We start from the raw sequence: 22,784 nt of genomic DNA on the forward strand, positions 1-22,784 counted from the left end.
AAGATTATAATTTTTCCTCCTGACTCTCTTGATAGCCTTAGATAGAGTCGATAGAAAATTGCTTAGCAATACCACCTGCATTGCTGAACAAAAAAGGTGATTCATATATATGCAAGTAGCATATGGTGTTATTGACTCCAATTAAAATGTCATTTGCATGTCTGAGAATTGCAGTGGTAACACAAAGGAAGTGCCTGCCTACCTGTGTTAGCAAGAATTCATTTCTCAGTGCACGCTCTGTCACACACACACACGGCTGATTTAATTATAATATACTTTCATTGTTTGCTGTTTCAATAGCTGTGAATCCTCAGCATATGGCAATACAGTGTCAGCTATCAAACTGACTGTTCTATGCTGCCATTTGACAGCTAGCTTCACAGCTGTCTCCCTGGTGTTGATACTCTGCTATGTAGTCCGTCAGACAGGCAACAGCATAGCACCCTGTTCTATAGCTCTCTAACTTGACATTTGTGAGGTCGATATTGTGGTATTTCTCCAGATGTCCTGGCTGGGGCTGTGACACAAGAGGTGTTATGACTAGACCTGTGTCAGATGGGATAGTTCACATTCAGAAGCAAATGCTGTACATGAGTTCTCCCCTAATTTGACAGGACACAGCTTCACCCTACACAAATTCTCTCATTGAAAACTGTAGCTATAATGCAGCTAATTACATTTGCACAGTTCTATTATGCTGTGCATGTGTTTTGCATAGTGTGTACATCTGTGAATTCCTATCTGATATGCACACTTGTTCTCGAGCCCTGTACGCAGTAGTGAGGATAACACTTCATTTCATCGCACTTCAATTGAACAGTTATTGTGTAAAATAGATTTTGTTAGCAAAAAGCACAGAAATATGTATGCTTTCCGGGCCTCCGTGGAGTTTTAACTACCCGCAGATTCATTAATGTTATAACTAGCTCTAAGGAACTTCAGTCTTTTGGGGGAGGGGCAATTTCTGCCAGCAAGGAACTTAAAAACGTTGTTGGAAAGTGCAAAGCAGAGTATGAACTTAAGGTTGCAGCAGATTGCAAAAGAAACTACATATCTTCCTTCAGTTAGTCAAAAAGTTAAGGAATAATGTCTACGCCATAATGTCACCCATTCTGAGCCCGATTATCTAGATAAATATATTCACAAACAAATTTCATGCTAACTTTACCCCTCCTACTCACTTTGTTGCCCCCCCCACTGTCCCTGAGAATTTGTTTCCCCCAAATCACCTTGGAACAGGTCTTAGAATCCCTATCAGAGGTTGAAAATAATACTTCCACGGGACTAGACAACATACCAGGCTGCCATCCCATCAGTGCCAAGTATGCGGTCTGAGAACCTCTACTAATTGTTTAGCCTCCGCCTATCTATGTGGTTTGTTGCTGATGCTTAGAGAACAGCCACTGTAACATACCCAGGCAATTAGCCTCACCAGCCTTATATGCAAAGCCATGGAATGTATCAGAGCAGAACTCATTTATGCAGACATAGACAACTTTACTGATCTAGATTCCAGTCAGTTTGATTTTTATTTTTTTTTTTTCTGGGCTGAACTCAAGTACTTTAGATGAGCGTCTGTTGAGGATGGAGTCTTACTTGGCTGGTCCCTTTCTGGTTTGAAATTGCAGATTTGAGTGAATAAAATTACTGCCACGTGTGCTGTTTGAGCAGCAGTCTTCTTCTTCTTTCGGCTTTTCCCAGTTAGGGGTCACCACAGCGGAACTCCGGTCTGCTAATAATTGGCAGTAGATTATTTATAGGTGCCGAGGTGCCAGCTCGACCCCCAACCTTCAGCGAAGGCTCGCCCATTCAACGCATGTCTTTTGAACGCCACTCGACCGTGGGGAGGACATGCAGACCCAACACAGAAGGCGCTCCAGCCGAGAATCGAACGGGAGAACCTCTTGCTGTGAGGCAACAACGCTACCGCTACACCACCGTGGCTTCTACTGTTTGAGCAGTAGTAAATTTATATAAGTGACCAGTGTTTTTTGCTTAGGCAGTCTCACTGTGTTTTAAAATGTTATGTAATCAATGTTTATATCCAGCTTTATTTTTTAAGTGTTGTCTGTTGTCTGAAACATGGGGAGAGAAAGTAATCAACTTGAATTTATTTTTGTACAACAGACCGAGAGTTTGATCCTGATATACACTGTGGAGTGGTCAATGTGGATACAAAGAAACCCTGTGCAAGATCTTTGACTTGCAAGGTAAGCACAACAGTATTTCAAGAAATTCTGCAATTGGAATATGCACTGCTTGTGTTGTGGCATTCTTTTTTCTTTTTTTTAAGTATGCATTTTATGCAAATACATAGCATAAGTAATATGAATTTCAGCATGTACACATACTGTTAGTAGCTAGATGCATATTCAGTAGTATTGCTTCAGATAAGTAATAAGCGTGACATCAGCATCAGTCCTCTGAAGCACATGCATTTGTATTGTATGGTTGCATCATACTGTTAAGGTTGTTGATCATACCTGACACCTTCCTCTCTGTTTTATGGATTTGACAGTATCATGTGAGCACTGAGGCTTCTAATCAGTAGTGTACCTAGAGTCTGTTGGTAATGATGTGCCCTGTTTTGTGCCATCTTGTTTACACCAGGTGGCATTATTACTATAGTGTACTCCCCTCACCCTGATTTGCTCACTAAGTGCCTAACCTTTTTCTCACTAAATATTTACAGCATTTTTAGCAAAGTCAGCAAATTCCATGCATTGATCACCCATCACTCTCCAGATATATTAACGCTTTCTGAAACTTGGCTCAAACCCCACATCTGTGGTAAGGAATTTCTTCCCTCTGGATATAACAGCTTCCGACTTGACCAACTTTATAAAAAAAGGTGGAGGTGTAGCTATACTTAACTTGGATCAACTTAACCTGTCCCACCTTACCTCCAATTTTCATCTTGCAGAACTCTTGGCAGTTAACTGTAAACTCAGCAGTCATAAAACTCTAACTGTTGCTACAATCTACATTCCTCTGGGCAGTAATATCCCCATTGTGGAACAAATTCTGTCTTGGATCACACAATCAACATACATAATGAAACTATTTTACTGGGTGGTGATAACATTGATTGGCAAATCTTTACCTCCATCTCTGTAAACTATAGTATTAATCTACACGTTTCACCCAATGTATCTCTACACCCACTCATCTCAGCAAACATACCAACTCCTAGCTGCATCATTGACTGGATCCTAGTATCCAATCCTGACCTTTACCATCACCCAAAATCACTTCCTGATTCCATAAGTGACCATTCCCCAACTTTTATACTAAGATACTCCCTTCAGCAAACTAGGTATCACAAATGTAAATACTGTTGTAGCCTCTCTAATTTCAATCCTGATGTATTTAACTACACGGTATCTTAAGTAAACTGGTCTTTCCTAACTTACAAGTAGTTGATGCTGTACACAAATTTAACCATATTTTTCTTAATATACTTAACTCCTTTGCTCCCGGTAGGAAATTCATAGTAAAATCTCTCTCTCTGCACCCTGGCTGATCAAATCCACCTGTTCACTTATGCCCAAGAGTGACAATGCTTGAAAACTTTGGCTTAAAACAAAGTCCCCCATTTATCTCCAAACTTATAAAGAACTTTGAAATCTAACAAGCATAACTAACATAAACATGTCAACAATGATGAGAAAATTTTCTATTTAAAATCCCAGATAAGCCATCGAAGCATTGCTAAAAATTTGGAAAACTATAAAAAATATCTTGCATCCTAGCAAAACTGTCTGTACCTAATCCCTGTTCTAACAATACTCCTTTGGAAATTGCCACCATACATAACTCCTATTTTATTGGCTCTTTTAGTAAACTAAGTCAGACTACTCACTCATCTAATCCCAGCTTTCCCCCCCACTCAGAAAATCTTCTGCTCACTTAAATCTGTTCCTGCTAGCTACATAAAAACACTCCTTGTAAATTAAAGCCATGCACTCCTTCTGTGGATAATCTAGTATAGCCTATCCCATCTGTATTATTATTAACAGTTCAGTCTGTGAATCTACTGTCCCCATAATTTGGAAACAATTTTTTACCATAACAATTCACAGGGGAGTCACTCTACTGAACTATCATACTTTCGGCCTATAGCTATATTGTCTTCCTTTTCTAAGTTACTAGAAAAATGAATTCACAAGCAACTATTGGACTATGTCCTGTAAAAATCTTCTCACTTCATCCCAACATGATTTCTGTCCAGACCACAGCACAACTACTGTCCTTATTTCCTTTACACAAATGATTACTCCAGCCAGAAACAACAGACTAGTTTCCTGTCTCTTGCTTGATCTCTCTCAAGCGTTTGATATAGTCTCTCACCCTAAACTCCTTTCCAGACTCTCGGATCTCAATCTCTCTAGTTCATCTATTTCATGGTTCTTCAGCTACCTCTACAACAGACAGCAAGCCTTGTAAGATGGCTCTCTTCCTCTTCTCCTTTTCTCCCCATCAAAATGGGTGTTCCTCAAGGCTGTATTCTTGGCCCTTTGTTATTTAACATCTTTAACCACCAAAAAACACAGTTGTAGACTTCGTACTTAAGGTCCAGCTTCACAGAAAATTCCAAACCGCAAAAACAAACATTCTGGACCACTAGGCTGATAAAATACAGTGTTTTAGTGCTTCAGATTAAAAAAAAAACCTTCTTCAGACATCATGCAAAAGTTATGAACACCTTTTAAAATACATAATAGCCATTCAAAGGCTCAATAAAAAGCCCTCCTCTTTATTAAAAAAGGCTTAATAGGAATAACACCATTCCAAACTGGTGCTCTATCAGCACCCAAATTAATTATCCATCTAGTTTCACTACATTCTGTTATATTTATCAAGTCCCCCGTTGGATGAATAACCTGCAAAACCATAAAAGAAGATTCATGCTTAAGATACTGTTTTACATGCTGATACAGGGCATTATGTACATTTGCTGTAGGTATAGCTGATAATATGTTGTAACACCCTATCTTTCAATCTACAATTCGTTTTACTGACATAAAATGAATAACATTGCATACAGTCAGCCAAGTATATAATATTACTGGTTAAACAGCATATTGTTTCAATGAATAGCTCTTTCCAGACAGTGGATGGATAAATATGTTGTCACGTCTAATATATTGGCAAGCTTTGCAGTGTCTACAGGGGAATGTCCCTTATCGCCCCATGACAGGTTTCCTAGCCCTTTGTTGATCTGTGCATAGCAAATCCTTTAGGCTCTTATGTTTAAAACAAAATGTGGGTTCCTGAGTTATTAATGCCTTCACCCTATCATCCGTTAACAAGATTTTCCAATTTTGATGAATAATGTCACATATACTTCCCACATATATTGCTGTAATTCGTAGTTACTCGCAGGGGACTGCCTGCTTGTATCAGTCTCCCTATCATGCATTTGTGCAGTTCCAGAAAACCAAGGTTTTGCTTTATTCAACCTGTCTTCTTTACTTTTATTAAATGCCTGCTGTATTATATTCTGATTATATATCCCCTTGCTTTTAAGTTCACCATCAGTTCTCCGGACTTCTCCCTATATGTCTCTTCATTGGTACATAACCTGGATGTTTGAAAAAAATTGTCCCTGAGCGCAATGTTGTTAAATGTATATCTAGGGTGCATGCTATCATAGGTTAGGAGAGTGTTCCTTTTTACCTGTGGAGAAAGAGCTAGTGAGTTCAATTGAAGCACAGCATAAACAGATAGAACTGCAATTTAAGGAGGAATATCATCAGGTTAAGCTCAATGACCTGTACTGTGCTGTGACAGCTTATGATTCTAAATTGCAACACATTAAAATACAAAAAAACTTTCAAGAGACTATAAGGATTTTGTGCAGGGGCATATTTTCACGTGGCCGAGGGATGTTCCTCCACGAAATCAACCTCCTGTTTCATCTAAGCGGCATGCTGATTAACATTCCACCTTAAATTCAAGTGCAAGAGGTAATGGAGCTGATAATAGAGATCAGGATGGAAGTGATGGCATCATCAAGCATCGACACGGCACCTGGATGAGATTCTACTGTGGAGGTGATTAACCAGCAGCAGACAATGCCACAAGGGATTTCTAACACCACACAGAAGGCATTGAACAGTATTAATGTGTTGGGAGCTCGACCTAAAACCATGAGCTCCTCTTTTCATGTTTTACCTGTACCAGTGAAGAAAAAAGAGAACCTGAACAGAGGTCATGCATTGAATCGCAATGCAGAGGCGAAAAACATCTATGTGGTTGCCAAAGGCAATAGAGACAATGTAATGTACATAACATTTCTGATTATATTTTATCTGATGCTGAAAATTATATTTTGAGCAAGGGACTTACATTTATCCCAAGTGTAGGGTTTAGCTTTAAGATGCCGCGGTGGTAGTGTTACCTCAAAGCAAGTGGTTCTCCTGTTCGATTCTCGGCTTGGCTTGGGAGTGCCTTCTGTGTGGAGTCTTCATGCCCTCCCGCGGTTGGGTAGCATTCGAAAGACATGCGTGCGTAAATGGGCGTGCCTTAGTTGAAGGTTGGGCGTCCAGTTGGCACCTTGGTGTTTCGTAAAAATCTACTGCCAATCATTAGCGGACCGGAGTTCTGCTGTGGCGACCCCTTACCGGGAAAAAGCCAAAAGACAAACAACAACAACATAGGGTTTAGCTTTAGTGACTGTGTGTTAGACTTGAGAATGTTTACTAGAAATGTTGAATTGAAACGTATTTATGGTGCAGAATCTGTCCCCAGGGACTGTACCCTTAGGTAACCAAGTGCATTCAACCCCCCTGTTAGTCAAGTGGTTGAAACTTTTATACAAACCTGTAAAGATTATATTTTTAAGTTTTTGAGTACAAAAAACAAGCATGTTTTTCATAACTCAAACTGGGAGCAACACCAAGCATTGATGGCACTTGTAGAGAACAAGAACATCATAATAAAACCTGCTGACAAGGGTGGGGCAGTTGTAGTCATGAATAGTGAATTCTACCACAGTAGTGTTCTCATGTTGTTAAGGGACATAGATACTTAACAGGTAACACCAGTTGATATTAATAGGATTATTGGTAAAATTAAACTTGAGCTTTCTAACGTAAGATTAAGCAACCATATTAATGATGACACTTTTAAGTTTATATTGATTGAACATCTTGTTTGTTCCATTGTTCAAAGCTTTAACAAAAATACATAAAGATCACAGGAACTCCAACCATTATGCCTAATTGTATCTGAAAGGGGGTGGGCCACTGAACATGCTTCTATTTGGGTAGAGGCTCATTTAAGAAAGTGTTTGGTTTCTGTACCTAGAATATTAAAGGATACAGCTCATTTTTTGCAATCTTTATATGGATACCTAGGTCCCAATGCTGACTGCACAGATTACCTGTTGGTGACCCTGGTTATAAATAGTTTGTTCACAGTAACTACAAAAGAATATGGCTTGATGGCCACTGAGGCCTTTTTGAAACGAGCACAAATTTTGAATCAAACTGATACTGACAGTGTATGTTTACTGTTAGACTGTGTGCCATAATTGCTTTTATTGTTAGAGCAGGGGTGTGGCCATGGGCACCCCGTGCGCAAATTCATATGCCAACATAGTGTTGGCATATTGGGAGGATCAAGCAATATTTAAGGGAAACCATTTATGGATGGGGGTACCTCAGTTACTATGTCCGTTTTGTGGATTATGTCTTCCTGCTTTGGACAGGGACACAGGAACAGCTTCATGAGTTTGTCACCTACCTGGAAAGCACCATTGATTTTTTTGAGGTTTAGTATTTCACTCTCAGATACAGCTATAGATTTTTTAGATGTCAGAGTGATGAAAAACACAGAAAAACGGATTGAGACTGTGCTATATAGGAAGGAATGTTGGAGAGATACTCTCTTAGCCTATGATGGCATGTATCCTCGATAAACATTTAACAACATTGTTCAGGGACAATTTTTTCGAACATCCAGGTTATGTACCAATGAAGAGACACATAGAGAGAAGTCCGCAGAACTGATGCTGAACTTAAAAGCAAGGGGATATAATCAGAATATAATACAGCGGGAATTTAATAAAAGTAAAGAAGAGAGATTGAATAAAGCAGAAACCTTAGTTTTCTGGAACTGCTCAGGTGCATGATAGGGTGACTGATACAAGCAGGGCAGCCCCTGCGAGTAACTTTGAATTACACCAATAATGTGGGAGGTATATGTGACATTATTCGTAAAAATTGGAAAATCTTGTTAACGGATGATATGGTGAAGGCATTAATAACTCAGGAACCTACATTTTGTTTTAAACATAAGAACCTAAAGGATTTGCTATGCACAGATCAACAAGGGGCTAGGAAATCTGTCATGGGGCGACAATTGACATTCCCCTGTAGACACTGCAAAGCTTGCCAATATTAGACGTGACAACATAATTTATCCATCCACTGTCTGGAAAGAGCTATTCATTGAAACAATATGCTGACTGTTTAACCAGTAATATTATATATTTGGCTGACTGTATGCAATGTTGTTCATTTTATGTTGGCAAAATGAATTGTAGATTGAAAGATAGGATGTTACAACATATGTCAGCTATATGTACAGCAAATATACATAATACTCTGTATCAGCATGTAAAACAGTATCCTGGGCATGTATTTTCTTTTATGGTTTTGCAGGTTATTCATCCAATCGGGGGGTGGGGGTGGGGGGGTGGCTTGAGGAAATATAACAGAATGTAGCGAAACTACATGGATAATTAATTTTGGTGTTGATAAAGCACCAGGTTGGAATGGTGTTATTCCTATTGAGCCTTTTTTTAAAAAGAGGATGGCTTTTTATTGAGCTTTTGATTGGCTATTATGTATTTTAAAAGGTGGTCATAACTTTTGTGTGATATCTGAAGAAGGGTTTTTTAAACAGGAAAGTGCTAACCTACTGCATTTTATTAAACTACTGTTTTTTTATCAGCCTGGTTGTCCGGACTGTTTGTTTTTGTTATTTAACATCTTTACAAACTTCCTCCACACCTCCTGTCTCTCTTACAATATGCTGATATGCTGATGACTCCACAATCATCTGTTTTTATAATCTGCCTGACCTACACAGCATTACCCAAACTTCTTTCAATTCTTTTGAAAACTGGCTTACTATCTTACATTAAATCCCAAAAAATAAACCTCCTGTTTCTCCCAAAATCTATTTCTCATCTTAAGCTTACTTTTTCTATCACATCTCTTAACAGTACTGTCATCGATGTGGAAACTCGCACCAAACTCCATGGGGTTATTGAAGATCAACTTAAATTTGACCTACACATCCATCGTAGCATAAAAAAGACTTGCCAAAAACTTGGCTTACTTTTCAGAACTGAGAAATTCTTCACCAAAGTTTCCAGACTCTAGCATATGCCTACCTTCTTCCTAGTCTTTTTTATGGACCACATATCTTAACTAATCTGCAGTCTTCTCTAAAATCTAAGCTGAAAGTCACTTACAGTAAAGTAGCTAAGTTTGCAGCAAACCACCCCTTCAACTCCCACCATTGCCTGTCTGTCAAATCTCTTAACTGGCTGGAGTTCCCCCATCATCTCCTACTTCCTCAGCTGCTTATCTTTCACTCCGTCCTCAACAAACCTACCTCTTGCCCTGTTATCTCTTCCCTCATCTCATTCTATACCCTTACTCGGACACTTCTGAGCTCTGACCAATTATCTGTGGAAATCTAAAACCCCAAAAGAACAGTTGGTCAACATCTGTATAGCTACTCTATTGCTCAGTCCTGGAAGTAACTTCCATTTCCAACATAATGATATGTAATGCTCATGAATTCAAAAAAAGCTCTCAAACATTACTGGCTGAACTCCTGGACCTGTCCCTGTATAAATACCCAACATAACTTCTCTCTATTCTATTATCCTTCCTATATACTCACTGTTCTCTATAACTATTTGCTCTATACTACTCTACTAGCTTTTGTATCAGTTTTCTTACATCACCATGCTTGTATCCCTTCTCTAATTTCTAATTTTTTGCATCAGTTAACTTGTTTTCAACCTTTCTTATATTCAACTTCTTTTAAATTTATTTCTGTTCCCCCTCTTCTTATCTTCTTCTCTTACTAACTACTCTTACTAACTACTCATCCTAACTTATCAGTTTTATTAATGATTAGTACTGTTAGTCTGTATAATCTACCTATGTTACTTAGACTAAGGATGTTTTTGCAGTGCTTGTATAGCCTCTACTAGTTTAATTATTTATTTTACTGTTTTCTGTATTGGAACTTTTCTCCCAGGGCCTCTATTGAAAAGGGCTTATTATTATTCCCAGTCATCAAATGTCAAATAAATAAGAATTCACCACACTGATGGAAAAATGTTTGCAATAGTTGGTCTTTGACCCCTATTTGCTGCATAATCAGTCATTACTTTGTCCTGAACTAGACTTCCCAATATTGCTGATATTAACAGGTCTTTTCCTTCCATCCATATTCCTGGTGAGGTTGTGTATTTGCATAGCACTTTAATATGAAAAAAACATACACACAAAGCCTGCAAATACTGTTAAAACAAGTGTTTTCTGTTTTATTGAAAACTAAAATGTCAATGATTCTGAAAAATAAAAGCAATGCATATATGTACTGATGCAAACAACACCTTTTTATTTTGCAGTCAGAGTCGTAGCTTGCTTAAAAATTTGATACCACTTGCTGAGTGCATTTCATACTTAAAATGAGCATCTAGATCTAATTAGTTAAATAACTGAAATTGAACTTTAGATATATGCTTATATGTAAGCTTAAAATAAATTTATCAGTTAATAAGTCATCTTCGCCCCCTATTTTGCCATTTTCTACATGGTGCATTTGACACGACACCCCAACCCCATCTCTCTCAAGTCAATGCTACTTTCCTATGTTCAACAGTCATGCCCCTTTTTGCAGGTCTTCTCTCACATAGTCCATCCATCTCTTTGCCGAACACTCTCGTTTCCTCTTGCCTTCTTCCTCTCTCTCCCAAGTCATCTTCACCAGATTGTCTTTTGCTTTTCTGCTCATGTCCAAAGCACCATAATCTCTTCCCTTTGACTTTCACTGCAGTTGGAACTACTATGGCTTCTGCTCTGATGTCCTCATTTCTTTTTTTGTCCCATGATGTGCGTCCTACTTCTTGTCTCAGACACTTCATCTCCATCATCTCTAGCTTCGTTATCTGCTCTGCTTTTACTGCCCAGGTTTCTATGCCATACAGTAGTACCAGTGGCCCCACTGTTTTGTATAGCTTACTTTTCAGTTTCTTTGGTATTCTTCTGTCATACACTACCCCTGACATCTTGTGCCAGGTGGCTATATTCCCTCTGGTTCTAGCTTTGACCTCTTCGTTCAGACTTCTCCTTTCTTCTCCTTTACTAACCTTCCCAAATACTTGATGCTGTGTCCCCTTCTATATTAATTCTCAGCTTCTTCTGATTTTCCCCATGTGCTGCCATTACAGCTCTCTTGTCTGTACCCAGTTTTATCCCATGTGCCTTCAGTTTTGCATTTAATTCCCTTATCCTTTGCTGAAGTTCTTGCTCAAGAGTCTACCTGTAATGCCACCTGGTCTGTATACAGCAACTTTGTTGATCTGTCCCCTCCAGTCTGTTTATTAATGTAGTCCATTGCCATTATGAACAGCAGTGGGCATGGAGCTGAAATCTGATGCATAATCACTCCACACTGAGAACCCCTCTGAGAGTCTGAACACTGTTCATATTTGAGTTTTTGGGTCTTTGTACATAGCCTAGACTAATTCTTTCAATTAATAAATTTGTTTGGATACTTTTTTGGACTGGAAGCGCAAATGTGTTTCTAGCATAAAGGTGGTGCTTAAATAAGCCTACCTTTTTGTACAAGAAGTATTAAAGCAATTAAAATTGTAACTACATGAACAATCAGTAGTCAAACTAATGACTGATCATGAGCATGAAAGTTGTGTCTGATGGCAGAAAATAGTCATTCATGATGGCACATTCATTTGAGTTTTATAGATAATGCCACCAGGTACCCTACTGCTGTTATAAATGGGAGATAAGCTTTTTATCAGCATCAGTTTTCCTTTTCTTTGGACTCTCATCCTTTAAAAATGAAGGCTGTGTTAAACTTTTCGTCTCTACATGTTTCTTGGAGAGCAGAATGAGTGCTGTAATATATTTAGTGACTCAGCAATCTAATCTTTAAAAAAAGATGTTTTTATGAACCTGCTCCTTAGTTTTGGCAGGCAGAATCATTAGAAGAACCATACCATTTTACTACTTTGCTCAAGAATTCTGTGCATCAAAAATAACAAAAAAATGTGTGCATGGGGGAGGGGCAGGAAAAAGCCAAAAGTCAGTGAAAGTTTCAAATATTATTCAAATTCACTTAAAATTAACAAAACAAGAGTTTTTTTAGTCAGTGTACGTTTTCTGAACAGTAAGAAGTGTGAAGGCTGCCAGCCCAGCTAGCTAGAATTTTGTAAATAATGTTGTAAATATTAATATGATCCATAGGCTTGTCTACAAATGTAAGTAACCTGTGTGTTATGTGCTGAGCTTCAAAAATGTAACCACAGTGCACCCTGCTGGAAAAGAGCAGAAATGTACATGGACTGTATTCCTGTGCAAATGTGTGTTTTTATAGTAGAAATTGGGATATGCAGAGTTAACTTGCATACTCTGGGAAAATAAGTAGAGTTTTATGATTGTGTTTACCACAGCTCGAAAACAGAATGTCTACAGCTAGAGTTTTTCTATTGTCTTAAGACAGAAATAATCACTAGATTTACAATTTAAAAGTGTTAATTGTTTTACGACTTCCAGTTTCAGGCAAGCTTCTAAGAGATAAGTGTCAGCTTCTAAGAGAGAAGTATTTTTCAGTCATGTTAAATTCTGTTGGTATCTGTTCAGCCTGGGAACTAATGGCAAGTGTCAAAAAAATGTCATCTAGTTAACCCATCAGTAATGTGTATTAATTTAAGAGCTATCTCAGAGAGAAAATCAGTGCATTTTGTATTTGTTTCTGGACCTGTAAACATTTCACCAGCAATTGCCTTGCTCTGTAAGTAAGACTTAGATTATAGTATCTCTCTTAGAGATAGATAGGAAAATGGTAAGATCAGTCTAGATTTTTTTTTATTTTTGTGAGACTGTCCTGCAATGTTGTTTTAAAGTATTTCCTGCGATTCTGGACTCTGTTGTCTTGGGTTATTGAGTATTGTCTTGTTCTGTTATTTATTAAATATATTTAAACCTTTTAATTGTGGCTGGTTTTGCTTAGAGATATTTAAGCTCTGAGAGTACTTGCATGTATTTGGTAACATTGTACAGGCCACTCTTAAATAGCCTTAAAGTCTTGAACACACTTACCATTTGGTTAATAGTAACATTACACAGTAGAATTGGTCAGCCTTTGTAAGGGCCTTATAGTAGCTGATATGGGTGATTGGTGACAGCTGATATTACCTGGTCAGAAGGGGGCATAGCTAGTGAACCTGTGCCAGCCTTCCCCAGGAGTGTCTGTGTGTTTGTATGTAAATCAAATCTCAAAGTGTCTGTGTCAGCTACTTGCGCAGGAACACGAAGAGCTGGTTGGACAGAAAGGGTGCTGGAGGTTTTGGCTTGACCACTCGGCTGAGATCTTAACCCTATAGCTGTGCCAATGTGGAGTCTTATTGGGGATCTGGAAAGAGAGAGAGAAAAACCAACCCCAGACTGACTGTGATCTCTGTGTACTCTTAAGGGAACTTGTACTGTACTGTGTGTGTACTTGTCATCCTCCTAATGTGCACATCCCTCACTGGTATTAGTGGTGAGGATTCAGGCTCCTTGACTACTGGGCCAGTGCAGGGGTCTCACAAGAAGTACGAAACTTTGTGCATCATTATTGATTGACAATAATCCTGAGTAATTTCCCAGAAAATCAGTCATTTTGAGGCACAGAACAAAAATATGATGTGAAATCAGGGAGAGTTGATGGGTAGGAGAAAAACGTTGCTGATGCACTGGAATAAAACAAGATAGATTGTTAATAAAAGAAGAAATGTGGAGCTAGGATAAAGCTCGTCCTTTGGTAACACAGCAAAGTAAAAGAACAAAATCCAAGGATCTCACACATGGCTGAAGCACAAAAACAATAATTTTAATAGTGATAAGAGCTTTCACGCCAAGAAATGGGCGCTTCTTCAGATCAATAAAAAATTAAAACCGCTCTCAGTATAAAATCAAAACACAACCAATCACAACAGAACCAAGAAGTCACTTGATATCAAAAATTAGAACCGATGACAGTAACAAAGTATCACTTAACTAGGCTATGAAAGTTCAAGTGAAGTCTTAGAGCTTCATTCAGTCCTAACCCTTTATCAGCCAACAGCCTGATAATCCAGAGTTGTTCTGAGTCTTCCATTTTGTTACAAACATCACTCAACCTAAGATCTTCACATACTAGTTGTAAAAGCATAAAAAAAGAATGCACTGATACTGTGGTATGCAAGAAAACTTTTCTTCAGTTGTGTCAAGTGGTCTTTTTTCCAATCAGCTCCGGGATGGGAAAATGTTGCTGTTCAGGTATTTCATCTGTTACTATTTTCATGTATATATATATATATATATATATATATATATATATATATAATATATATATATATATTTGAAGGGCCATATTATTGAATTTCATTTTCGTGAGATGAAAATCACGAAAACTAAATACCCAAATGGTGAATTTTTCCCAGGGCAAGTAAATAACTTGCCCAACATGCCCTTTTTTACACTGTAGCGGGATCCCAGAATTGGCATATATAGTTAATGTGGTAGGGGAGCATAGCCTCCACCTAGGTGGGTTTTATTTCCTTTATATATATATATATATATATATATCTATATCTATCTGATTTGCATACCCAAAATGGAGGCTGTTTATCATCAGTGCTAGTTCTTTGTTAATGTAGACAATATTTTAAAGTAGTCTTCAAGGTATCTGTAATCAGAGTTGTATACTTCAGTAGTACATGAAGAAATGATAAAACATGTTGCTTTTGAATTCTCTTTGTGATGGCATTTGCCTCCATAGCCACAATTTAATGTAGTAGTAAGCCTTATACTTTGCAGATAGTGAGAGCATTTAGGCAAGTTCAAAGTTAAGTCGCTACGTGGATGCCAGATGACTTGAGAACATTAGGCATTCCTGTTGCATGCAGAGGACGAGCTTTTTAGAGCCTTTGTAGTTTTGGCATGGAGTATTCTGTTTTCAACATCCCATCTGGTGAGTTAGTGACTTATGGGAATGCTGTGTTTGCAAAACTTTGTGAGGAATGCCCTGATAATGGCAGCCATACCTCGCAACGTCTTAGAACAAGAAATTGGACAAAGCCATAAAAATTGGGATGCAAAGGCCCAAAATAGGGACGCTTTTAAAATATTACTCTTACTAACTTGGAAAGTTCATAAAAAATAATGTTTTGCATTAGCACAAATTTTCTGAAGGATATGAAGTCAATATTCTGACTTTAATCCTCAATTGTTTGCCAATCATTTGTCAGAAAACCACAGTTTTATGAGAAATAGACCATAAATATGAGGCAAAAATCTGGAGAGTTGAGAAGTCTGATGACAGCAGATGGAGAAGGTGGAAATATGATGCAGCTATTTGGAGAAACTAAATGTCCACAAAATTAAAACTATCTGTGCATTATGCTGATGGCTTGAGTAATAAAGGATGAGTAGAAAGTATTGAAGGATGGGAACCCTAAAAGAAACTAGGATGTGGATGGCTTTCAGGAAGAATGTCGATGCACAGTAGAGGTACCTTCAGTGATTTGTGAATTCTTCACTAGCAGGGATGCCTTCCACTGTCATGGTGAGAAGTGTATAACTTCTGCCATATTAAAGTTAGGGTAAAGTGGATGATAGGGTGTTTGTACTTATTGATTCATTTTTTGTGCAAATTTAGTTCCATATACAGAGTATAAATTATTTGCAGCTTTTATGGCTATTAGATTAACTTGGCTGCTGTCATTTGTTTTAGAGTTGGACCAGTACCTACTTTTGGGGGGGGGGGGGGGCATAACTCTCGACTGGCTTGATTTTTGCCTCATATTTTTGGATGTTCCTCATAAAATGTGTGGCTTTTTTGGCAAATTAGTGAGGATTGAAGTCACTAAGTAATGACAAGCATTTGAGGTTCAGACTTCACATCCTTCAGAAAATGCATGCAAATTCAAAACCTTTATTCCAGCAACTTTCCAAGTTTATAAGAGCAGTAATTTGTCCCCAGATGTTCATCGTGCATACAGCTGCAGTCATAACAGACGGGGTTCTCCTGCCGTCAGGCGGGTCCTCGGTCGGCTGAATTCCAAAGTCTAGGTCCAGCGTCGGTTGTCGTCGCTTCTTCCCTGACGTCAGTGCGGCAGGGGTTTAAAAGAACCAGCCGACGCCATTTTCTTCTGTCTTTCCTGCCGCGCGGTGCCCAAAGCAGAAGCAGTTCGCAAGTGCCGGTCGGCCAGCTACTGAAATTACGAAAATTTTGCAACCGAAGTCTTCTTGAAAGCTAAGTACCCCGTTGGGGAAACTTTTCTTGCCTCAGACCAAGTTAATAATTGTATTTTCATGTGGGAAGCAAATACCGCATAAGGATTTTCATTCCCTCTGCATTCCTTGCTTAGGCCCAGACCACGACGTCTCGGTCTGTCGTTTTTGTGCTACATTCAACAAACGCACCATTAAGCATCGAGCGGAGTTCGCCCAGCACTATTTTGGCAAAAAATTTAACTGTAATATGTCGTCTGATACTCCGACTCCAGTTTTGTCTAAAAAATGCAAAGATAAGGACCGACACTCGAGGTCCGCGGCCTCTACCGACACCACGCCAAAGCCTACTACAGGTGGTCCGGTTCTCAGCAAGGCGCCTACGCAGCTCCTGCCTACCGACGACACTTCATTGGCAGTGTCTTCTGTGCCCGAGGTCGCAGGCTTCTCGGCCCACAACCCGACTACAGATACCGAAGCCGCTTTTGGTGGTGAATCTCAAAATGTAGACAGGTCTGCCTCCTCTCAAGGTGTCTTCAGACCTTCCTCTTCTTTTTCCATCAAGGCTTTCACTAAGTCTAAAGCAGCCATGCATTCTAAGAGACAAGCTACACAGGGCCCTTCTCCAGGCCCCATGCCTAAAAAACAGATGCTTAAAATGGCTGAGGATTTAATTACTCTTATCAGGGTTCTCACCCCGGACAAAAGGCCCAGAGTGGAGGAAGAATCCCCCTCCTCTGACCAGGCCTCCATTATTTCAGAGCACTCTGATGAACAGGAATATTCTTACTCCCCTTTTGAAGATTCTGATGCAGAGGAGTCCATTCCCTCTGTCCCCCCCCCCCCAGAGGATTACTCATTTGGGGAAACCTTGCATACCTTAAGGGAGCACTTCCACTGGGAAGGCCAAGAGTACTCAGATTCCAAGAAAAGGCTTTGGGATTTTCTCTTGCTACCTCAGCACAGGCCTCTGACTATACCTCCTGTCTTAGACATACTAGATGATGTGTACTCGGAGGCCTGCCTTAACCCGGATTCTTTACCTCCAGCCCCAGTCAAGCCTGACAGGTACTACCGGGTTCCTGAATCACACCAATTTTTATACAAAAGCCATGTGACTGACCCAAAAACTATCTTACAGGGCCCCAAAGGAATTAAGGCCTCCACTGCTAAAAATCCATTACCTTCCGAGAGAGATTCAAGATCCTTAGAAAGGTGGGGAAAAAAGGTATACACCTCGGCCACTTTAACCATGAGGGCATTAAACTGCCAGTTCCATATGCTAAAGTACCAACAGTTTCTGTTATCACAGTTGAAGCAAAATGTCACAACCTGAACAACCAGACTTGAAGGAGTTGCAGGATTTGATGCATAGTACAGAACAAGTGGGTAAACATACCTTGCAATGTGGTTTTGATGCTCTAGAGGCCTCATGTAGAGCTGCTGTTACAGGATCAGTCATACGTAGACATGCCTGGCTCAAGGAGCAAACCTTACCAGATCATGTCAAAGCTAAATTACTAGATGCCCCTCTACAAAAGGATGTATTATTTGGTGTTAAAGCTGAGGAGGTATTAAAGAAAATGGAGGAAAAGGCTAAATCAATGCAAACAGTGAAAGATTTTCTACAGGTACAACCTCCACGTTTCAGTAGAAATTGGCCTTCCAAAAATTGGTCCTTTCCAGCCACGGACAGACACCAAAGAGGTAGATACAGGCGCCCGAGGGGCAGAGGGCAATCTCAAGGATCGTTTAGAGGCAGACAATGGCAAACTCCTACACAAAGAGGTGGTGAGGATAGTTCGCAGCCATTCAGAAAGCAAGCCCAATGACTTTCCCCTTTGCATGCCAAGCAAGGCTCAAATGGCAGCACCCTTAGGTGGAAAATTGGCATTATTTTCAAAAAATTGGCATATTGTCACAAAAGACAAATGGATCCTGGACATTATAAACAGAGGCTACAGATTCCATTTTCACACCCTTCCAAAAATGAGAGGCATGCCAAACCTGCCACACAATCAAAGGGCAGAGGCACAAAGACAAATTTCAGATCTCATGGACATGAAAGCTATTCAAGAGGTACCTACTCACGAACAAGGTCAAGGTTTTTATTCCAGACTATTCCTGGTACCAAGGAAGGGAAAAGATTGGGGACCTATTTTGGACCTATCCATCCTAAACACATTTTTACTCGTACCAAAATTCAAGATGCTCACATTACAGCAGCTTCTTCCCATGCTGGGCAAGGAGTCTTGGCTGGTAACATTGGACCTCAAGGAGGCATACCTGCATGTCCCAATCAGACAAAATTGCAGAAGATACCTCAGATTTCTTGCAGGTTCAACCCATTATCAATTCTCTGCATTGCCCTTTGGCTTATCTACTGCGCCCAGAGTATTCACGAAATGCCTGGCATCAGTAATTGCCTACTGCAGACTTCAAGGGATGCAAATATACCCATATTTGGACGACTGCCTGATCCAAGCGGACAGCAAGCACATACTTCTGAAACATCTGGCTTTTGTAATAATGTTGAATTCTCTGGGATACACAGTCAACAAAAAGAAATCAAGGCTAATACCCTCTCAGAAAATAATTTTCCTGGGTGCCAACTTGGACACAAACACCCAGATGGCCTACCTCACGCCAGAGAAGCAGGGGCAACTAACTCAATACTTCAGAAAACTAGCAAATTTCACCAGGCTGACTGCAAGGAAAATCCTGCAGGCTCTGGGATTCATGGCATCTTGCATCCTACTAATCCCATGTGCAAAGCTGCATATGAGGAAACTTCAATGGTACCTGAAAAACCTATGGTCTCAACACAGCCACAGTTTGGAAACAATAATACCACTAATTCCATGTCTTCAAAAGGAATTTCTGTGGTGGGCTCAAGCATGCCAAACAAACACAGGTCTCCCATTCTGCAAGCCTCAAGCAAATCAAGTCATCACAACAGACGCCTCGGACTACGCCTGGGGGGCGCACATGACAGATCGGTGCATTCAGGGCAAATGGTCCCAAAAAGAAAAGCACCTTCACATCAATCAAAAGGAAATGCTAGCAGTAATAAATGCTATTATAGCTTTCAAAGACCTTCTGCATCCAGGTCAACTATTGATAAGGACAGACAACACCACAGTAATGTGGTACATAAACAAACAGGGAGGAACCCATTCATACCCCCATGCAGGCTGGCCATGTCACTTTGGAACATGGCTCTGGAATTACAAATCGACCTTCAAGCACAGTACTTGCCAGGCAAGGAAAACACGCTGACAGACAACCTAAGCAGAAATATGACAGATCCACACGAATGGAAGTTGCATCCTCAAGTTTTTACAGAGATAATTCAAGCATGGGGAAGGCCAGACATAGATCTCTTTGCCTCCCACAAAAATCACCAATTGACAAAATTCTGCTCAAGGACTTTTCATCCACAGGCCTGGAGAGTGGACGCTCTCTCTTTCAGTTGGACAACAATGACAGTTTATGCCTTTCCACCTCTTCCTCTGCTGCCCAAAGTTCTATTAAAAACCAGAGCAGACAGACCAAAGATGATTCTCATTGCTCCAGACTGGCCAAGACAGCACTGGTGCCCACTCCTGAGGAGCCTGACGCATTCCCCTCCATGGACCCTACCTCTAATGCCTCTTTTTCTGACTCAGCACAGCTTCAAAACTCTTCACAGTCAGCTGAAAACACTCAATCTGGCCGCATGGAAGATTCCTTAACATCACAACAGACCCTACTCTCCAAGGAGGTGCAGGATGTCATTTTGGAGGCCAGAAGGCCGTCTACTAGAAAAGCTTACTCCACAAAATGGAAAAGGTTTTGTGCCTGGAATGAGAAAAAGGGCCAGAATCCTGGAAAACTGAATTTACCTCAAATATTACAGTATCTAGCTGAGCTGCTAAGCAGTGGACTTTCATTCTCCTCCATCAAAATCCATACCTCGGCCATTTCTGCAGAATACAACACTGATCCACCTTTATTCTCTCACCCCCTCTTAAGACAGTTCCTCAGAGGGGCTAAGAATATAAACCCCCCAAGGAAACAACCAATACCTGCTTGGGACCTCAACTTCATTCTAGAAAAGCTGACCTTGCCTCCTTTTGAGCCAGCTGCCTCAACAGATTTGCAATATTTGTCCTGGAAAACAGCTTTCCTTCTGGCTATCACCTCAGCTCGTAGGGTATCGGAGCTACAAGCCCTCATGGCTGTGCAGCCTTTTAACATCTTCCATCAGGACAGAGTTTCTTTACGAACCAACCCATCCTTTATGCCAAAGGTGGTATCCAGGGTGGCTTTGAATCAGGCTATACACTTACCTACCTTTTACCCTAATCCTCAAAACAAAGGGGAGAGACTATTACATTCCTTGGACATCCACAGACAGCTGCGCTATTATTTGGACAGAACAAAGCCTTTCAGAAAATCAGAACAGCTCTGTGTGTCCTATGCTATAGGAGCTCAAGGGAAAACAATTTCCAAACAGACAATCTCAAAATGGATAGCCCACTGCATACGGTTTTTTTACTCTTTTCATGGTAAAACTGTACCTGCAGGCATCAGATCTCACTCCACAAGGGCCACAGCTACCTCTGCAGCTTTCCTCAGAGGAGTTCCTACCAAAGATATTTTGGAAGCAGCCACTTGGAGTTCTGTGCATACCTTCTCCAAGCACTACCACCTACCATTATACTCCAAAACTAGAGCAGGCTTTGCCACTGCATTCTTGCAGGGCATCCTGGCTCCTCCTAGTTCTACCTAGTGCCTACCACCCCTTTCTTAGCTTTGGGATTCTACCCATCTGTTATGACTGCAGCTGTATGCACGATGAACATAGTACAGTTTTGTACCTACCATAAATGTAGATGTTTGAGTGCTAATACAGCTGCAGTCCAGGTTTCCCTCCCTCCTTCCCCTCTTGGGACAGGTCCATTGGCTAACACCTCCTCATACAACCTGATTGGGGTATTCATTTATGGTGTATTTGCTTGCAACTACTGTATTTTGATTATATTGCATCGTTTTATTACACAAATTTATGTATTGCCTTCCTTCTGGGGGCACCTGACATCTGGGGCAAGAAAAACTGAAGAAAATGGCATTGGCTGGTTCTTTTATACCCCTGTCGCACTGACGTCAGGGAAGAAGCGACGACAACCGACGCCGGACCTAGACTTTGGAATTCGGCCGACCGAGGACCCGCCTGACGGCAGGAGAACCCCATCTGTTATGACTGCAGCTGTATTAGCACTCGAGCATCTACATTTATGGTAGGTACAAAACTGTACTTTTTGTGCACCCCCCCCCCCCCGCCAAAATTATTTTTTGACTTTTTTCATATTTCTTCTAAGTGGTTGAGAGATATTTTGGGAAGCATTCAACATGAATAAAAAAGCTAAGCGTGAGAAAATAACCTAATATACCAGCGCTTCTGATCCTTGTCTGAGGAATAGATGCTCAGAAGTTTGCAGGATATGTTGATGTTTTTAACAAAGATTATTGTGAATTTTGGATTGTCCACAAGCTTTGTAAATGTGATGATGGGTCTTTACAAGGAGAAAGTGCCTAGGTAAAAGGGTGGAAGGATATTAAGAATGTTTCATGTGCACAGTGGGGCATGACGGGGATTCCCCACCCCCAATACACACACTTGCTGTTTCCCATGAGCCTGTGGTGCAAATGATTGGGAATTCATTGAGATAAGGAAAGTGCAATCTAGGCCCTGGGAAATTTAAATTAGCATGGTTATCTAGCAATCAAGTTGATTAGAGTAGTCAGAATTATAACTGGGTTACTTTCCACAAGTTTAATGTAAGGAAAAAACTGTAACTTTACATCTGAACTTCTCAATTCCCTGTGTAGGCTTAGCTCAGAGTATTTTCTGCAACTTTATGAATAATAATATTCTGTATTGTGCTGCTTGTTCTCCTTAAGGATCTGCATCCATATTCAACCATATTGTTGTATGGGAAGGATCAACTTATCCCACTTAAGTTTTGCCCACTTAGTTTTTATCTGGGCATGATCTGAAAAAAATATTGGATGCGTGTCAAAGCTTTCAATTAATTTAACATGCAGTGAAATATACATTCTATCTAGTGTAGCCAGGTTTTTATACATTGGGGAATAATGTGCAAACTGTCTTATTTTCTACTGTTGAATTCACATTACATACCAAATATTCACATATGCCTTCAGAAATATACCCTCTTTTGTTATATTTTCCCTTCTAGGTCACCT

General features: G+C 40.0%; 1 protein-coding gene across 4 annotated transcripts in view; it reads left to right on the top strand.

Moving 5' to 3' along the window:
- ATXN7 (ataxin 7) overlaps positions 1 to 22,784 on the top strand; it is a 1,461,623-nt gene that overhangs the window by 1,155,265 nt on the left and 283,574 nt on the right. For all 4 annotated transcript variants that reach the window (XM_044077985.1, XM_044077986.1, XM_044077987.1 and 1 more), the window contains one exon: positions 2,128 to 2,210. In XM_044077985.1, the coding sequence (XP_043933920.1) occupies positions 2,128 to 2,210 (83 nt within the window). The remainder of the gene's footprint in view (positions 1 to 2,127; positions 2,211 to 22,784) is intronic.

The sequence above is a fragment of the Protopterus annectens genome, chromosome 7.part0 (assembly GCF_019279795.1).
Source record: "Protopterus annectens isolate FY-2018-M chromosome 7.part0, PAN1.0, whole genome shotgun sequence".
Classification (NCBI taxonomy): domain Eukaryota; kingdom Metazoa; phylum Chordata; order Ceratodontiformes; family Protopteridae; genus Protopterus; species Protopterus annectens.